The sequence below is a fragment of the Sphaerodactylus townsendi genome, linkage group LG04, assembly GCF_021028975.2.
Source record: "Sphaerodactylus townsendi isolate TG3544 linkage group LG04, MPM_Stown_v2.3, whole genome shotgun sequence".
Classification (NCBI taxonomy): domain Eukaryota; kingdom Metazoa; phylum Chordata; class Lepidosauria; order Squamata; family Sphaerodactylidae; genus Sphaerodactylus; species Sphaerodactylus townsendi.
The window spans coordinates 18880181-18899980 of NC_059428.1; the positions used below are offsets into that span (position 1 = coordinate 18880181).

Consider the following 19800-nt stretch of genomic DNA (forward strand, 5'->3'; position numbering starts at 1 on the left):
TAGATTTTGAATGACTCACAGCAAAGATGACTCACAATATTTCTACTAGAAATAACAGCCAGCAACTATCTCTAATTTACATATTTTTTTTCTCCCTGTTTTAATCAGATATTTAGTCTTAGACAAAGAAGTATCATTAGCAATATCTGTTTCCACCTCTTTTGTTTTTATTTTGGGCAGGCTCATTTAATGTTAATAAAAATACATACATGAATAATTATTACTAGGAATGTCTGTTTCTTAATACTTATATAAAAGTGTGAAGGTAACTATAAAAACATGTGTGTAATATTTGTTCGGATCTTGTGGCTCTCAAACATCTGAAGTTTATTCTATGTGACTCTTAGGTTAAGCAAGTTTGGCCACCCCTGATCTGGAATATCCCTCCATCCCATGGCTACAACCATGCTCAGTGTTGACAATACCATGGTTGACCCTCTGCAATTAACAATTTAGAGCAGGGTAAACAAAACCAAGCAGAGCCACAGAGCGAAGGAAGTGATCCTCTGAAGATGCCAGCCACAGATGCAGGCGAAACGTCAGGAGAAAATGCTACTGGAACACGGCCATACAGCCCAGAAACCCCACAGCACCCCAGTGATTCCGGCCGTGAAAGCCTTCGACAATATATTGAACATCTCTACGGGGAGAAATTGTTCCAAGACGCACGGAGATTGGAAAAACTACAGACCAGGAAAGCACACCTACTCCGTTCTCTAACCTTTCGTCTATGCTGCAGAGACACAGGAACTATTCCATCATTTCTCACAGTCAAAAGGAGCTTCAAGTCACCACAGGCTCACCGTATCTATGGCCGCCTAGAAAACGAACTCTTGTGTGACAGAATCCACACTACCCGCAAAGAACTTGCCAACATAGACAAGGAGTTGTTATTCCTCCATATTAACACTAGCCAAAAAGTGAGCACCCGAGACTGGGGTAAAACTGACAACTACACCTACAGGAAAATGGAGAAGATCCTGTGAAGATGCCAGCCACAGATGCGGGCAAAATGTCAAGAGAAAATGCTACTGGAGCACAGCCTGGAAACCCCACAACACCCCAGTGATTCCGGCCATGAAAGCCTTCAACAATACAATGTGATCATAACTAATGTTTTCTAGTTGGTCATAAACACCTAACACCACATCCCATACAGCAGTTTTTTGAAGAATCTAAACATACTAGCATGATTTGCATAATTTGCTCAGAGTGCGAATTTGGGTTGCAGAATTTTGATCATATATTTTAAAGACACATCCTCCCACGGGCATGTGACCTAAGAGGAAATGGTAAAATATCGTATAGAATAATGTATCTAGACTTCTATAATTTTAGCAATTGGGAGTGCTGTTTCAACGCTTCTAATAATGTCAAGAGGCAGTGTGATGTGGTGGCTAAGAACGGCCGACTCTAATCTGGAGAACTGGGTTCAATTCCTCACTCCTCCACGGGAAGCCTGCCAGGCAAACTTGGGCCAGTCACAGTTCTCTCAGAACACTCTCAGCCCATGCAGAGGCAGCCAATGGCAAACCACCTCTGAACATCTCCTGCCTCAAAAAACCTACAGGGTCGCCATAAGTCACCTGTGATTTGACAGCATGCATGCGTGCACGTGCACAGACATACGCAGAAAATAGTTTCAGTGTGTCAAGAAATGCCGGGGAGTTTAGCTGGTGTTGGCCTTCACCATGTGTTGGCCAACAAGGCTGGGGGAAGGGCCAAGCAAACCACCTTACCCAGAGGTGGGATCCAGCAGGTTCTCACCAGTTCCCAAGAGTGGGTTACTAATTATTTGTGTGTGCTGAGAGGGGGTTACTAATTGGGTCTGCTTTTCCGTTAGAAATTCCATTAGGTCCAAAAATCATAAAGTCCTGTTGTTTCCGATGTACCTGGTTAGCGAAGGTAGAAAATGGGATCATTCTCCCTGTTGGGCTGTTTTAAAAACATGTTTTAGTAATATGGTCAAGTTCCTTGTTTAAGGAAAGTATCCTTCTTTTGATTTCTAGAAACAAAATTAAGTATTTGAAAGTATTAAGTATTTGACAGGCAGTCAATTAGAGGAGAAGTAGTTGCTTCTGTTGGCAGTAGACGATAGGACTTGCTATAATGAGTTTAAATTATGGACAGAAAGATACCAGCTGGAAATTAGGAACTTTTTTTTACAGTAAGAGTTTTTTACAGTAACAGAGAAATTATGAATGCCCCACCCCCGGAATGCCTGGCCACGTTCCCGTCGTGCCCCGCCCAGCCCCATTGGCACTACGCCACTGTTTGAATCCCACCACCATGGGAACCTGTTACTAAAATTTTTGGATCCCACCACTGACCTTACCCCTTTCCCCACCAACCTCCTCAGACCAATAATAAGCCAGTTAAGCTCAGTTCCTGTTGGTTTTATCACAATCAAGCCCATAAACAAACAACAGTTTGGAAGCAGCTCTTAAGGATCACAAACGGTCCAGATCTCTGAAAGAAATATATCTCTAAAGTTGCAGAAAATATTTGGACAGGGGAGGGGGAGCTGAAGGCCCCATCGAAAGCCTTCAGCTGAAAAAAAAAAAGAAATTGCTTCATCAACTTCAAAGCTTAACAGACAGAAATTAATTAATTAACTTCAAAGCAAGCTTTCCATACCAATGAGTAAGCAAGTCATTCGCCCCGAAAGGGCATTCAAGAATCTCTTGTATTAAGAAACTATTTTCAGAAATACTCAACGGCGCTGTTATCTGACTGCCTCTGAACAAAATCTCTCTGTGCTAACTTTTAAAACCAGCATTTGTGATTTTAAGGAAGTAGCAGCAGTCTCAATGTCACATTACATTGACGATTGGAACAATTGCTGCAGCTAGAAGAGGTAGGGGTGGGGGGAAAGAAGAAGGATTACAGATAATTAAGTAGCACCAAAAACACCCTGACCACATTTTTGGGCAAACCGGGCTTGATTTGATTCCCCACTTCTCCACATGAGCAGCGGATTCAAATCCACTGAACCAGGTTTGTTTCCCTGCTCCTACAAATGAAGCCTCCGCACTCCTACATTCTTGCTGGGTGACCTTGGCGACCGGGAACAGTTCTCTCAAAATTCTCTCAGTCCTACCAACCTCACAAGGTGTCTGTTGTGGGGAGAGGAGGGGAAGGTGATTGTAAGCCCCTTTGAGATAGGAGTCTTGACCCCTTTGAGACAAGATAGAAAAGGGAGTATAAATCCCAACTCTTATTCTGTTCTTCTTGTTATTTTATCTTGTTTTTATGGCATATTCCAATTTTTGTAATCCATTTTTTGCTTCATTTGTGGCATACAGCTTTATCCTTTTTATTGCCCTTTTTGTGACATACAGCTTTATCCTGTTTATTGTCTTTTTTAATAATTTGGTAATCTGCCTTGAGTCTCAAGAAAGAAACAGGATGAAATAAATCTCAGCAAGAGTTACTTTAAAATGTTCAAGCAGATTTAATGGGATTGCTTCAATACAAATAATAGAGGGAGTAGCTGTTGGATGGATCTCTGCATGAGTCAGTGCTCTGAGGTTGCCATTTTCCAGTCAGGAAGCACACCCAGAACAGAGCTTCACGGAGAAACAAAGAAGATGGGTTGTCGAAGGCTTTCACGGCCGGATTCAACTGGTTCTGGTGGGTTTTCCGGGCTGTGTGGCTGAGGTCTGGCGGATTTTGTTCCTAACGTTTCACCTGCATCTGTGGCTGGAATCTTCAGAGGTGTATCACAGAGAAAAGTCTGTTTCACACTGTGTCTAAGTGAGAAGGGAAAGTTTAGTGGGGTATATTGTCCATGTCCCAGGGTGGGGAACCAATCAGTAAGTGTTTGGGTGGAACTTGCTATGCAAAGGTGTGGTTGAGTGCATTGTATTGCGGGTGGGGTTATCAGTCCATTTTTAAAGTACTGGGAGCCAGGCCCTGCTAATCTTCAAAGTCTCTTCTTTCTTATTGAAGTTGTCCTGGTGTTCGTGAATTTCAATGGCCTCCCGGTGCAGTCCGACATAGTAGGCTTCTGAATTGTCCAGAATTTCAGTGTTCTCAAATAAACTATCATGTCCAGTTTTGTTTAACACATGTTCTGCAACTGCAGATTTTTCAGGATGGTTAAGCCGACAGTGTCTTTCGTGCTCCTTAATACGAGTCTGAATGCTGCATTTTGTGGGTCCTATGTAGACCTTTCCAAAGCTACAGGGTATGCGATATACTCCACAGATGCAGGCGAAACGTTAGGAACAAAATCCACCAGACCACGGCCACACCGCCCGGAAAACCCACCAAAAAGAGCATGGGGTTACATTAAGAGTGGGAAAGGTTTACAAGCTTTTAAAAACCTGTACTTCTCCTTTCACCTGAACCCTTCCCCCCCCCCCGCCCACACACACACACACAGAGCTGCTCAACAAATTCTGAACCACATTTCTCTAGAGCAGGGGTGGGCAATTATTTTTTCCATGGGGCCGCATAAGAAACAGAAAATATTGTGGAGGGCCGGGCCAAAAGGCAGGGGGGGCGAGGCGCTTTTGAAAGCCCTGCAGAAGCCGGCAGCCAAGGCAACCAGCTTCTGCAGGGCTTTCAAAGGCTCCTCGTTCCCCAGCAAGGCAGGGGGGCGAGGCGCTTTTGAAAGCCCTGTAGAAGCTGGCAGCCAAGGCAACCAGCTTCTGCGGGGCTTTCAAAGGCGCCTCGCTCCCCAGCACGGCAGGGGGGCCAGACAGGGTCATCCGGTGGACCGGATGTGGCCCGCGGGCCGTATAATGCCCAGGTCTGCTCTAGAGGATCTGCAAAAGGCATTGAGGTTATTTTTATCAGGCATCCACTTACCATTTATTTTGTGGCAGGTTCAGAGTTATGCTACCTTGGATTTCATTCCCAAAGCGCAAATAGCCCAGGGTGGATAGAGAGATGTACAGGGTCATCACAATCCCCATGCCGATGTTAAGAGCCATTGGAAAGCGACTGGAATCCTTCATTCTGTTCTGAAGGGGAAGGACCTGAAAGAGACACAACAGGCCTGTGTATATGCGGCTGGCTTCCTTTGAGACAAAGAGTCCCCATCCTTTTTGAGTCTGCGGACACATTTGGAATACTGACATGTCATGGCAGCTGCAGCAGCAAACGGCCGCCACAAAGTGTCTGCTGCAGGAGACAGAGACGGTCACAAAATGGCTGCCACGGTTTAACTCCAGCCACACAGCGTAGATCCTTGTGTTATGGTGGCAGCTGCTGCCAAAGCAATATATTTTTAAAAAATCTGCACAGCCAATCAACTTCCTAGTAATCAATCAGAAGCCATAGTGGGCTAAAACCCTACCCACTTCCTAAAAACACTTTGCAGGCCCCAGAAAAGGTGCTGGCGAGCACTAGGAGCACCATGTCGGGGACCCCTGCCTTAGACCCTGCAAACTGGTTCAAAACTTTACACAAGGGTTTTCCGTTGTGACCCCCCCGATGGAACGGCCTGCCTGATGTGGTCAGGGAAACTCTTCCACATTCCTATCATCCTGGAGAACACATTCAGCAGAGGAGTTCAGGAGAGACTCTTTATAATCGGAAATGAGATTGTTGCAGAGCTAAGCCTCGTTGAAAAGTAACGCCTGGCCAATGAGAAAGATCGACAGCTGCCGAAGGGCCAAATTCAACGTGCTTGTTTTTAATGAGAGCCAATTTAGGCTCTGAATGTCGCTGTGGAGAGGAGGAAAGACTCCTGCCAAGCTGTTTTCCTGGCTGAAACAGTACCTGGGAAAGGGGGTGGGGATATTTCCCAGGACATGCCTCCCCAGCATCATTTTGGTATGTTAGGGATGGGGGGGGGGATAAGCACCAAGCCAACCAGCCATCCTAAATACCCCCCCAACCTATTGGAGAGCCAGTGTGGTGCAGTGATTAAGAGCAGGTGGACTTTAATCTGGAGAACCGGGTTTGATGCAGCCATTTAGTCACGTGGGGGGGGGACGGAAAATCGCTCCCCACCCCCCTCTTGTGATGGTGGCTTTGAGATGACCTGATGGAAAAAAAGTTGTTTGGTCATGGTGGAGAAGGGCGGTCGCCCAAAAGCTCCCCCCCCCCTCAAAAACTCAGATTTTGCACCAGGCTACATTTTCCCTAGATACGCCTCTGAGGGGATTATAATGAGGCCTGAGAGAAATAACCCCTCAGAGAAGCGGGCATCCAAGCATCAGTGTGTGTAGCTGTTTTGTCAGTTGAGGCTTCTCAGATCAGATGAAATGTGGTTTTTATTGGTAGGCAAGAGAGCTGTAGGGTCAGGTAATTGTTCCTCAACCCTTCAGTTTTACCACACAGAGGACACCCCTCTCTTAAAGGTCTGAAATCAAGAGTCCCTACCAAAGATGGGGAGACCTCTAGGAAAGAAAGCTGGAACATTGTTCGTTTTGCTGAGGTAAAAAAAAAAGAGTTCACACAGGCAGGCCTCTTAAGATGCTGGATATAAGAAGAGACATTCAGGATCAGACAAAAGTCTTGTAGTCCACCATTCTGTTCTCATAGTAGTGGGAAGAGGGTCAACATTCAGCCCTTTCTACCCTTCCCTCACAAAAACACAGTGCCAACATCCCCTTCAGAAAAACCCAACCACAACCCAAACGTGACTTGAACACATTATAAGGCAGTGGTGGCGAACCTATGGCACGCCTGCCAGAAATGGCACCCAAAGCCCTCTCTGTGGGCTTGCATGCACAGAGTTCGTCATGTAAGGGAGCAGAAAATCACACACACACCCCGCCACCCCACACATCTAGGCTGGCCTTGCTTCTGAGTAAACCCTCCTAAGGTCGTGATTCACCCATTCAAAGCATTGCATGGTGGCGTCACCAAGCTTACTCCCGAGTAATGCGTGCCAGAGCAAACCATTTTTTCTAAACTAAAACCTCAGTATTCAGGCTAAATTGCCATGTTGGCACTTTGCGATAAACAAGTGGGTTTTGGGTTGCAATTTGGGCACTCGGTCTCGAAAAGGTTCGCCATCACTGTTATAAGGCAACACCAGAGAGAGCCGCAGAAATGGAAGAAAAAGATTGTTTGAAGAGACAACTACTAAGCTGACAGAAGGGGAAAAAAGATATCCTGACAAGTAGCATTCAATAAAATGGAGTTTGCATTACCTTTTAACATCCAAAGGAGACTTTTTGAAAATGATAATCTGGATATTTAAAAATTATTTGTAAAGGCAGAGGAGAAGCTAAGTTTGGAAGTCAACTAATGACAAATCCAAAACTTGCTGGTTGTAAAACGATTCTTACCAAACAGCTGTGCGATTATCTGTAATTCTAAGAGCCAGGATTTGAGACTTTTAAAAAGAACAAGAAGATGAAGAAATAGGCCAAGGAGATGAGAAACATTTATTTCCCCGCTCATTTGCATGTCTGAAAGAAATGTTAGTTTTCCTCTTTCTTTTGCTTAGCTAATCAAATCTACAGAGCTTTGTGGGGACAGGTGGGTGGGAAAAAAAACCTACTGACAGACACTGCTTTCCATAAGTAGAGTACAAAGATACACCTCCTTTTGCTTACGCAGCACAAATCAATTATTTTCTAATTTTACGACTTAAAAAGCGTACTTTTAATCACCAGGTTTGAAAAGAAGTGCAAAGCAGCCCCAAGGCCACCATATGGGACACATTTTCTGCTACTATATTTTTCAACACCAAACGTTTACTTTCTACAAACACACACACCAAGTTACAGTGGAACCTCGGTTTTCATTGCCTTTGGTTTTCATCGGTTTCGGTTTTCATCGATTTTTTCAGTGAAAAATTTGTCTCGGTTTTCATTGATTTGCCTCAGTTTTCATCGATTTGCAGTAAGGTACAGGGGTTTGTGGAGAAAAATCACCCGGACAAAGCTGTTGCAGGCCGTGTCTGCAACTTGTTTAATGACAAATGTTCGGTCTCTCGGCCCTATTTCAGACAAATCTTAAAGAGGCGTCAGAAACAGACCTCTTTTGGACACCTTTCTGGTCGCGACATTGGTCCACTGGCTCTGAAGCTGGTCCTAGTGTTGTATTGTTTTGTTACTGTTTTTCAGCATTAAACACTTTCATGTTTTATCTTCACCCAAAAATGTGCTTTTGGTATAAAGTTTTTTGGAGTGCTCTTAGAACGGATTAATTGGATTTCACGCTGATTCCTATGGAAAAAGTTTTGCCCTCGGTTTTCAAACAGTTTTCCTCGTTTTCATCCGGCATTCTTCTTTTCGGATGGATTACCAACGAAAACCGAGGTTCCACTGTACTAATTAATAGATCTCAATGGAGGGCATCAAAATATTCTAGGAAATTCAGCAATCTGGATCACCGCTGTGTCTTTATGCCACACAAAGCTAGACCCAAGACGACACGACATAGATATCGGTTTCATTCGGCTTTACTGAAAATTTCCAGGTTTAAAAAAACCCGAACCGAAATTTACCGAACACAGATGGCTGTTTTCATCCCTAGTGGGTAGCGCAGCCCCAAAAGCTAGATACCGGATCTTAAGTAAACATAATAAATATAAATACTACAGAATATCAAACTCTTGAAATTAACACACATTCAAGTTCCTACTGCTGAAACAAAAAAGAAACCTCAACAAAAATTATTTCTGCGTTTGGGTACTACTTTTCAAACAAAGTATTTATACTGCATGCTGCTCTCTTCTCTCCTTGTTTTCACTCCACTTTGCTTTCTCGTGATTTGTCTATACAGATTGACTGACCGATGTGTTGCCCTTCCGTCCACTTTTCCTATTAACACCCTCAAGTCATCAGCCACCTGCTGAAATGACATTCACACTTTCGAACAGAGCAAGGTCAACAGGTGAGTTGTGCCCGTTGGTCAGCAGTGACCTTCTTCCCAGTTATCTCTAACCAAGAACTACTATTCCAAAACTAAATTCAACCCAAAGCCCAGCCAAAAGCATAATAAACAGTCAAAAGGCACAAATTTGACCTCTGATTCCCAAAATCTACGATTTTTACAATAAATGTAAAATAAATGTGCCTAGAGCAGTGGTGGCGAACCTATGGCACGGGTGCCAGAGGTGGCACTCAGAGCCCTCTCTGTGGGCACACGTGCACAGAGTTCGTCATGTGATAATAGTGCAATTATTTCAGGGAGATTATTAGCATTAAACCTATGACCTAGTTTTGGGGAAGCAGTGTAGATAACCCTGTTAAGCGCTGTTAAACCCCACTGATTTTCACAAAAGCGTGATGCTTTACCTGGGAGTAAGCTCGGTTGCTGGCAATGGGGTTTGCTTCTGAGTTAACACTCCTAGGGTCGTGATTCACCCATTCGAAGCGTTGCACAGTTGCTTCAAAGCAAAGCCACTGACTACCCCTAAGCTTACTCCTGAGTAACGTGCGCCTTGGAGCTGACCGTTTTTTCTATACTAAAACCTCAGTATTCAGGTTACATTGCCATGTTGGCACTTTGCGATAAATAAATGGGTTTTGGGTTCCAATTTGGGTACTCGGTCTTGAAAAGGTTCACCATCACTGGCCTAGAGTATAGGTGACTTCCGGACCACCCATGAAACAGTCAAGTGGGGAAAAACAGGACTAAACACAATGCTGACACTTGAGTGACTTTGTACTTTATAATTTATATTGCCTTTTATCTACTTATTTATCTTTTTGGTTTTTTGGTTTTTATATCTTACATTGGGAAGACCTATGGCTATACAATAAAATCTTTGACAGATTGATTGACTTTGCACTCAAACATGTCTGGAAAACAACTACACAGACTTGATAAATAGGAAACAAGTTCCACAGCCTGCGGATGGGAACTCCCCGTATGTGTCCGGGGGGGGGGGGGGCGCCCTGCTGGTGGTCCCTTCCCCTGCCGAGATGCAGGGGGAGGGAGTATGGAAATCATGTATCAGCCAAAAAGAAAGTGAGTTTATTTATTTATTTATTCATTTATTCATTCATTCATTCATTCATTCATTCATTCATTCATTCTTTCAACTTTTATACCGCCCTATCCCCGAAGGGCTCTGGGCGGTGTACAGTAGGTAATCACAAATAAAGATAAAACATGTGACATTAAGAATAGAAACCCAGAGGCAGGGGCAGCCTCACAAACTTACCACTCCGATTCCTTCGAAAGCAAATACAGCCGTGCCAAAGAAAAGGGGATACTTCTTTAAATCAGCGAATAGAGGCAGCTTCTTCACAGACATCGTTTTCAAACCCTGGCGAGAGGGAGATAAGAGGGAAGATATTTACTCCTTCAAGAGCAGACTCCTTCGGGAAGATGGCACCCAGTGCTCACCAGAGCTACCCCACTCAAGCCAAGCTCACAAAGCCAAGCAAGCACGGGGCAAGGGATCCTGTAGACTTGAGCAGAGTTCACTTTGACCTCTGCGGCGCTAATCTCAACATAATTATTGAGAACCACCATCCCCAATTTTTTCCCGTAGACGTTGGCAAAATATAGCAGATTGGAACCATGCTCCCGAGGCAGGTTCCAAGCCTTCCTTCCCTTCTCAAGCTAAGCTAACTTCATCTCAACCCCAGCGTCAATCACCTTTTCTAGAAGGGTGCGTGCAAAGAATCTTGTGTACCATCCCACACATTCAGCCTGCTGCTACACACAGGCTGTACTGCTTTAAACCTACAAGGCAAAGCTGAGATTCCTATGTGATTTCTCTGGTGACCACCTGAAATTCCACTGGTGAATGAAAAGAATAGGAGGAGATTGTCCCAGTCTCCTAAAATACAAGGAGTTTGTCCCAGTCCTACCTATCTGAAGGAGCACCTGTGTCTATATGAACTGTCTAAGAGCTAAAGTTGAATAGGGGGCTCTCCTAGTGGTCCATTCCCCCACCAAGATGCAGGGGGAGAAAGCATGCAGGCGGGCTTTCTCTGTGGCTGGCCCCAGACTATGGAACAGCCTCCCCATGGAAATTTGCCAGGCGCCAACCCTTGATGGATTTCAGCATCTGGGGAAGACTTTCCTCATCACTCAAGCCTTCACCCTTTAACCCCTTGATGCCCCCCCCCCCCCCCCCCGGAAGCTGCTGGTGTGGGGTAAGCGAGGGTATGTGGGTGAGTAACATTTTGGAAGTTTGTTTTATATGTTTTTATCATTGTTTTTAAATTTGTAAGCTGCCCTGAGACCTTTGTGTACAGCAGCATACAAGTTCCGGGAAGGAAGGAAGGAAGGAAGGAAGGAAGGAAGGAAGGAAGGAAGGAAGGAAGGAAGGAAGGAAGGAAGGAAGGAAGGAAGGAAGGAAGGAAGGAAGGAAGGAAGGAAGGAAGGAAGGAAGGAAGGAAGGAAGGAAGGAAGGAAAGGAAGGAAGGAAGGAAGGAAGGAAGGAAGGAAGGAAGGAAGGAAGGAAGGAAGGAAGGAAGGAAGGAAGGGAGGAAGGAAGGGAGGGAGGGAGGAAGGGAGGGAGGGAGGGAGGGAGGGAGGGAGGGAGGGAGGGAGGGAGGGAGGGAGGGAGGGAGGGATGGTCATTCAGAGTAACTTTGTCATGCCATAGTCTCAGTGTTCCCTTGTCATTGTCACAAATCTCATTCTGGATGTTTTCTGCAACGTACCTTAAACTAAGACATGACTAGGGTCCAGAAAGATCTCAAGAATTCCTAGAAAGGTCCCAGTTTGGATGTAGGCTGATCATTTGCAGAACCCCCATTACCACCCCCCCCCAAATGGAGCTGAAGCTAAAACTTGCCACAATAAAGGCCGAAAGGGGGAGAGAGAATTATCTATCTACTCACGTGAATAATATATTGATAAATAACGACAAGGCTGACAGCCATGGATATATTTGCAAAGCACGAGAGCACAGACAAAGTCCGAAGATCACGGATGAACACCAGGAAGATCATAAATGGAAGGAAGCACAGCATGTACAGCCGCAGATCAATGGTATGTATGTTCGCTGGCCCGCTGGGGCCGGTGGCATTAGCAGCCGTTGATTTATGTTCAAAGAACCCTTCACAAACCTGAGGAAAAACACGTGCTGTTAATTATGTCAGTTATAAATAGAATGCTTTTTAAAGTCCCATTAGTTTCAATATCCTCACACACACTTAGCTTCTGAATGTCCTGTACCTAAGGGAACCATAATGTTCCCCAGCTAAAGGTATTCCCCGGAAAAAAGAGGCAGGTGGAACATTGAATCACCATGATCTTACGACTCTTATTAATGGAATACAAGCAATACAGGCTATAAGAGACCTAAAGAGGTTCAGAATTTGTCCAGGTCTAAGCCCTGAAAAAGAGGATCTGGACACAATCTTTCTTCTTGAAATAGCATGCCATGTCTTGGTATGGCCTTCCAGAATTCACCCATTTGTTTGATCATTGATCCATATTCATTCCCTCTTTCTTTTTAAAAAAAATAGTTTATTTAAGCTTATTAAAATAAAAAATAATAGACATCAACAAAATGTTGAGCATAGTAGAATACAAAAAGATATCATTCGCTCATATGTGTTGAATAGTTATTTTGTGTTCTAGATATACGAAAATTAAACAATTTTACATACCATATATAAAAGAGAGAAAGGAAAGGAAAGGGAAAAAGGAAAGAATAGAAAAAGGAAAGAGAAGAAAATTAGAGAGGAAAGGGGTAGAAGTCAATACGTAGATTACATTTTAGGAGAGAAAGGGAATAAGTAAAGAAAGAAAAGAGAGACAGATCCAAGAAGCAAAGACATAAGGAAACATCCATAGAGCTATTCAAAGTCACTTACATTAGTAGTAACAGTTATACTAAATATATGGCATGTCACAATAGAATTTACACAACACAGATTAACACATATAACATATATATGACTTCCCTCTTTCAATTAAGTAAAACACCCAAACCAAAAAGAGGGCTAAAAAGAGTTAGCAAAGGAAACACTAAAAAAACAAAAACCAGCATAGTATAGGGGTGAAGAGCGGCGGACTCTAATTTGGAGAACCAGCTTGATTCCCCACTCCTCCACATGAGTGACAGACTCTTAACTGGTGAACTGGATTTGTTTCCCTGCTCCTACACATGAAGCCTGCTGGGGTGACCTTGGGCTAGTCACAGTTTGTTCAGAACTCTCTCAGCTCCACCTACCTCACAAGGTGTCTGTTGTGGGGAGAGGAAGGGAAGGAGTTGTAAGCTACTTTGAGACTCTTTACAGTTGAGAAAAGCAGAGTATAAATCCAAACTGTTCTTCAAAGTTCTACTGAGGTTACAAGTAGCTAATGTTAAGAAATATACACAAGAATGTTCTAACCTTGATCTCCCAGACTTGCTGCCCAGCCCTATGTGCGTTTACCGCAAAGTGTAGCTTTCCTCATGTTTTCTGACATGTCCACCAGCTCGGCAGAATTACAGGTCAATCTTATACAGCGCTACTCAGTGGTGGGATCCAAAAATTTTAGTAACAGGTTCCCATGGTGGTGGGATTCAAACAGTGGCGTAGCACCAATTGGGCTGGGCGGGGCACAACAGGGGCATGGCCAGGCATTCCGGGACGGGGCATTGCTGGGAGGGGCTGTGGCAAGGACGCAGCCGCTGCACCAGTCCTTGGGCGGGAAACGAATGCACGCAGGCGCAGGCTGCCACGCACGCCGGTGCACCTCCTGCTAGACTGCTTCAAGCTCTGCACGCTACTGCTGAGGAGCGGAAGAGGGGCGTAACTAAGGCAAAAATCACCAACTAGTAACCCCCTCTCGGCTCACACAAATAATTAGTAACCTACTCTCGGGAACCTGTGAGAACCTGCTGGATCCCATCTCTGGCGCTACTGCACTCCAGCATGGCGTAGTGGTTAAGAGCAGGTGCATTCTAATCTGGAGAAACGGGTTTGATTCCCTGCTCTGCCGCTTCAGCTGTGGAGGCTTATCTGGTGAACTAGATTAGTTTGTGCACTTCCAACACATGCCAGCTGGGCGACCTTGGGCTAGTCACAGTTCTTTGGAGTTCTCTCAGCACCACCTACCTCACAGGGTGTTTGTTGTGAGGGGGGGGGAAGGGAAAGGAGTTTGCAAGCTCCTTTGAGTCTCCTTATGGGAGAGAAAGGGGGATATATATATATAAATCTGATATATAAATATAAATCCAACTCTTCCCCCTAAGACCACTGAGGTAAATGTGCTAAAGACTGGAGCAACTCTGCTTAGGGGCTGTACTTTTAATCCTAGACATGTGATCCAAACCAACGTTAAGGGCTATTGCTTTGAAAATAACGTTGCTCGCTCAGCCTGCCAAAAGAGATTTTATATTCCAACTATTTGCTTTGCAGGGATGCTGGGATTTTTTAACACAAATATTTGAACAACGCTTTGAGGTGGATGCACTGAAGAAGAGCCCGACTGCTTCTTTTGGCAGATGTATCGGAAAGGCTGTTAATCCTCCTAAATATTTGTCTAGTAGCGAGAGAAATACAGATGTAACCATTTGATCCTTTCACTAGGTTTTTTACCTGAGAAGTCCCCAGTGCTGTAAACAGGCAATGCAGCCGTCTAGTACAGCAATTCCCCGTCCTCTGGGTCTCTCTACCCCCACATAACGTCTCAACAATGGCTAATCTAACAGGAATGAGAGCATTTTGTATCAACCCTACGCATACACAATGAGAAACAGTAATGACCGAATTGCTTCTCAGTATTGCCAATTATTATGGTTAGTTTTATGGCTGCGTCAAGAGCTTTAGAAAAGCATCAGACGAGCTCTCAATATGACTGTCTCTTTTAAATTAAAATACAAAAAGCAATTACGTATTTGTGAAAATGCACATTAAGGAAGCACTATTTCACCTGCAAAAAAACAAACAAACTGTCCTATAAAGTTCTAGGGATGGATCCAAGGTCAGTTTCTGTCAGGGGGCATCAATTGCCACCTCTCTCCTCACAGACCCTGCATTTGCCCTTATGTTGCCCCCACAAGTTCTTTTTCCTAAGAGCAGCAATTTGGGGAGATCCGTGGGCTTTATCAGAGGTGAAGGAAGAGAAAGCAGAAAAACTGCATTTCATTCATGGAAATCAAACGTTGGTTCCAATCGACAAAGTCTCAGTTAGCATCAGAGTGCAAATTCCCCTCCATCAAAAGAAAAAAATCTGCCATCTCTATACATAGCAACAACATATTTGAAACGTCTATGGTTGTCTTTGGTTTACCGCAGATCCATAACACTTCTTACAACAAAGCTTAATGCAGGATGCTAATTATTTTTAAACAATCAGCCAACTAGAAAGTCAACCCGAGAAAACAGAAGTTGACATTTCAATTTTCTGTTCAGAAACAACACTGCTGGGTCAAAGAAACATGGAAGAACAGAAGAACAAAAGTTGTCGTTTCAATTTGCTGCTCGGGGACAAAGCTGCTCTTGCAGCCAAGAAGAAAGAAAAAGAAAGTATACAGACTTCAAACTTTTCAGAAAATTGAACTACAGTATGGTTTGTGTGCGTGTGTGGGTCATTGAGTTATGGCAACCCTGTAAGGTTTTCAAGGTAAGAGATGTTCAGAGGTGGTTTACGGTTGCCTATCTCTGCATGGGCTGGGAGGAGGAGGAGGAGGAGGAGTTTGGATTTATATCCCCCCTTTCTCTCCTGTACGAGACTCAAAGTGGCTTACAATCTCCTTGCCCTTCCCCCCTCACAACAAACACCCTGTGAGGTAGGTGGGGCTGAGAGAGCTCAGAAGAACTGTGACTAGCCCAAGGTCACCCAGCTGGCGTGAGTGGGAGTTCACAGGCTAATCTGAATTCCCCAGATAAGCCTCCACAGCTCAAGTGGCAGAGCAGGGAATCCAACCCGGTTCCTCCAGATTAGAGTGCCCCTGCTGTTAACCGCTACTCCAAGAGAACTGTGACTAGTCCAAGGTCAGTCAACAGGCTTCATGTGGAGGAATGGGGAACTGAACCCAGTTCTGTAGATGAGAATCTGCTGTTCTTAATCACTGTACTGTAGCAACAGTGGTGTAGTGGCTAAGAGCAGTGGCTAAGAGCAGGTGCACTCTGATCTGGAGGAACCGGGTTTGATTCCCAGCTCTGCCGCCTGAGCTGTGGAGGCTTATCTGGGGAATTCAGATTAGCCTGTACACTCCCACACACGCCAGCTGGGTGACCTTGGGCTAGTCACAGCTTCTCGGAGCTCTCTCAGCCCCACCCACCTCACAGGGTGTTTGTTGTGAGGGGGGAAGGGCAAGGAGATGGTAAGCCCCTTTGAGTCTCCTACAGGAGAGAAAGGGGGGATATAAATCCAAACCCTTCTTCTTCTTCTTCTTCTTAAGCATCTGATTTGCTGACTGCAGCTCGTGTAAAGTGTAGTCAAGGCACAGGCATCTGATGGGAGGTGGTTTGCCATTGCCTGCCTGTGCGTAGAAACCCTGAATTTCCTTGGTGGTCTGCCATCAAAATACTAACTCTGTCTGATCCTGCTTAGCTTCTGAGATTCAGCCTGTCTGGGCCATCCAGCTACAGTTTAGCTACAGCTAAAAACCCAACACACCCTGAACGGTTAAGCACAAAACTGACTCAGGAAGTTAACAAAAACTGGAAAGGACAGCATGCCCCCCCCCCTAATTCCGTCCCCCCCATATGCCGTGGAGGGCACGGCAACAGTTTGCTGTAGATCGTGATACCTCCCTGGTCAGCATACATGACTCATCTCTGACCTAACCCGGTCCTGCCTCTGCAATGTCAGACTCTGTATCATCATCTGCTCCAGTCACTCGGTCACCACTGCTCTGAAGTGACAGACACTTCTCTCAGTGCGTCACTAGCCGGAGTTAGTCATCTTGGGACCGGCTGCGGCTAAGTGCTGCCTCCTTGCCCTCTCTGCCGAGGAACTTTGCAAAACAAAAAACCTCTCTCCACGTTGTTGTTTGTCTGAAGCACGGCCATTTTCAACCTCATATCATCTTGCAAAAAAAAAAAAAACTCTGCTCTGACGAGATTCACTTCTTTTGAGGTGGAAAAAACTCATTCCACTCTTCCGGCCCCCACGTAATTTATACCTTGACTTTTCACCTGTTGGCCAGAGTGGCTCACGATGTGAATGCAAAGCATGGAAATCAAGCTCACGAGAACCACATTTTGAAGCTCTTCTGGAATTGTTGTAGGTAAGGTTTAGAACAGGGGTCTTCAAACTATGGCTCTCCAGATGTTCATGGACTACAATTCCCATCAGCCCCTGCCAGCATGGCCAAGTGGTAGGGCTCATGGGAATTGTAGTCCATGAACATCTGGAGGGCCATAGTTTGAAGATCCCTGGTTTAGAAGAACTACCTTAATCGGTTTCAGCCTCAGAATTAGGACAGAGAAGTTAAATAGGTTCAAGTCAGTAATTTACATGATGTGTATTTTAATTGCAAAAGACTAGAAACTCCACTGTAAGGAGTTTCCCAATATGATTTCATTATACATGTGTCTTTTCGGTGGCTGTATGCTGTATTAATTAATAAACTTTATATTTTTTTAAACTACATTTTTAAAAATGAGATACTCTGGCTTGTCTACCAAAAGTATGCAGTGTGTATACAAAATCCATCTGGTATGCTTCTTGCACCTTCTTGAAGAGGAAGAAGAGTTTGGATTTATACCCTGCTTTTCTCAACTGTAAAGCAGGCGTAGCTAGACCAGAGTGCGTCCAGTTCACACACTGGCTTTTCCACCACCCCCCACAACCCCCAGCCCCCACCCCCGTGGCACCCCCCACGGCACCCCACCCCACACCACTTACTTTTGGGAAAGCAGCAGGCCGGAGAAGAAGGCCGGAAGCCTGCCTGCCCTGCCTGGGCCTGGTGGGAACTACATTTCCCAGGAGACCCTGGGAAATGTAGTTCTCACCAGGCCCAGGCAACACAGGCAGGCTTCTGGCCTGCTCCATTCCTAAAAGTAAGTGGGATGGTGCGCCGTGGGGGGAAGGGGGAGGGAGGAATTTTTCCACCCCTCACGTGACTAGAAATGGTGCACCCGGTGCGTTGCACACCCCACTTCCCCCTGGTGGTTTCGCCACTGCTGTAAAGAGTCTCAAAGTGGCTGGCAAACCCCTTCCCTTCCTCTTCCCACAGCAGACACCTTGTGAGGTAGGGGGGCTGAGAGAGTTCTGAGAGAACTGTGTCTGGCCCCAGTAGACTTCATGCATATGAGTGAGGAAACAAACACAGTTCACCAGATCAGAGTCCATCACTCATGTGGAAGAGTGGGGAATCTAACTAGGTTCTGCAGATCAGAGTCCACCACTTCTAACCACTCCATCACACTGGCTCTCTGCTTATATGACATTTGTTATGATCCTGGTTGTGGAAAGCGTGGTCCTATTTAACAAACTGTGGTTTGTGCATTTCATGAGTGCAAAGTCGCCACAGCAATAAACAAACCCTAAGCTTGAAAACACAGCTTGGTTACTGTTGTACTCCATTCTCTTGAATCATCTGCATTCAGAGGTCACAGGTTGTCAGAACTGGATCAAACTCTGGTCTATTATGCTATCTGGGTACAGTTCTGAATACCGTATATACTCGGGTATAAGCCGAGTTTTTCAGCCCTGTTTTAAGGCTGAAAAATGCCCCCTAGGCTTATACACGAGTCACCGCTTACCAGCCGGCTCTTCACACCTTTGCTGAGGCTGAGGGCGTGGCCCGGGATGACCTCCCTGCAGTTGCACAAGCTGCTTGTTGCTGCCCTCCTCAGAGCATGGCTGGATGGGCTTCCTCAAACCGGGAGGCAGAGGGAGCTCCTTATTTGGGCAGTAACATCAGGGGGCGTCACTGCCCAAATAAGGAGCTCCCTCTGCCTCCCAGCTTCCCACCCTCGCCTTATACGTGAGTCAATAAATTTTCCCAGGTGTTGGTAGTAAAATTAGGTGCCTCGGCTTATATATGGGTCAGCTTATACACGAGTATATACGGTACGTTCCTAAAACAAGGCTGTGGTCTCCTAAGTCCAACAGCAAAAGCACAGAAATTGAAGCATCGGAGTGTACCTTTGACAGGTACTCAGTGGAAAATACTGATACGTGAGGCAGCTTCTAGTTAAATTGAAAAGAAAAGGCCTAACTCCATGGTCAAATGAAACGGAAGTTGTTGAGGCTCAAAACCTCAGGGATATATGAAACAGAGCCTTATTCTCTGGGGGAAACTTCCAAGGTGGTTAACTTTAAAAAGACATGACTCATCACTGCTTTTAACCCAGCCTCCCTCCAAGAAGGCTCAGGAATCATTCTTCATCCCCCCCCCGCCCCAGTTTATCCTCACAGGATCTCTGTGAGAGGCAAGTCTGAGAAAGAGAGGCAGGCCCTAGGTCATGCTGTGAGCTTCCCAGACAAAGTAATGACAAGAAGCCAGGCTATTCGATTTCTCAGGTGGGACACTAACCACAACTCCCCACTAATTCAGGCAGCTACCAGCTCTAAAATGATGGTTTTAACACTTTTGCTTATACAACCGGGGGGGTGGGGCCCTAGTCTGTTCCACACAATCCCCTGCACAGCACACCACTCAGAGATCCTCTGAACCTCATGAAGGAAGAGAAATAACACCCCTCCCCCACCAGAGATGGTTCTTTGAACCCAAGCCAAGAGGAGGAGGAGGAGGAGGAGGAGGAGGAGGAGGAAGAAGAAGAGGAAGAAGAAGAGGAAGAAGAAGAGGAAGAAGAAGAGGAAGAAGAAGAGGAAGAAGAGGAGGAGGAGGAGGAGGAGGAGGAGGAAGAGCAATTTGGTGTTATATCCCCCCTTTCTCTCCTGTAGGAGACTCAAAGGGGCTTACAATCTCCTTTCCCTCACCCCCCCCCCTTCACAACAAACACCCTGTGAGGTGGGTGGGGCTGAGAGAGCTCAGAAGAACTGTGACTAGCCCAAGGTCACCCAGCT

The 19800-nt window shown here is 45.4% G+C and overlaps 1 protein-coding gene across 2 annotated transcripts in view; it reads right to left on the bottom strand.

Annotated features, from left to right (window-relative positions):
- SLC36A4 (solute carrier family 36 member 4) overlaps positions 1 to 19800 on the bottom strand; it is a 79607-nt gene that overhangs the window by 42401 nt on the left and 17406 nt on the right. For both annotated transcript variants that reach the window (XM_048492432.1, XM_048492433.1), the window contains 3 exons: positions 11718 to 11945; positions 10082 to 10186; positions 4816 to 4985 (listed from right to left, as the gene is read on the bottom strand). In XM_048492432.1, coding sequence (XP_048348389.1) covers positions 4816 to 4985; positions 10082 to 10186; positions 11718 to 11945 — 503 coding nt within the window. The remainder of the gene's footprint in view (positions 1 to 4815; positions 4986 to 10081; positions 10187 to 11717; positions 11946 to 19800) is intronic.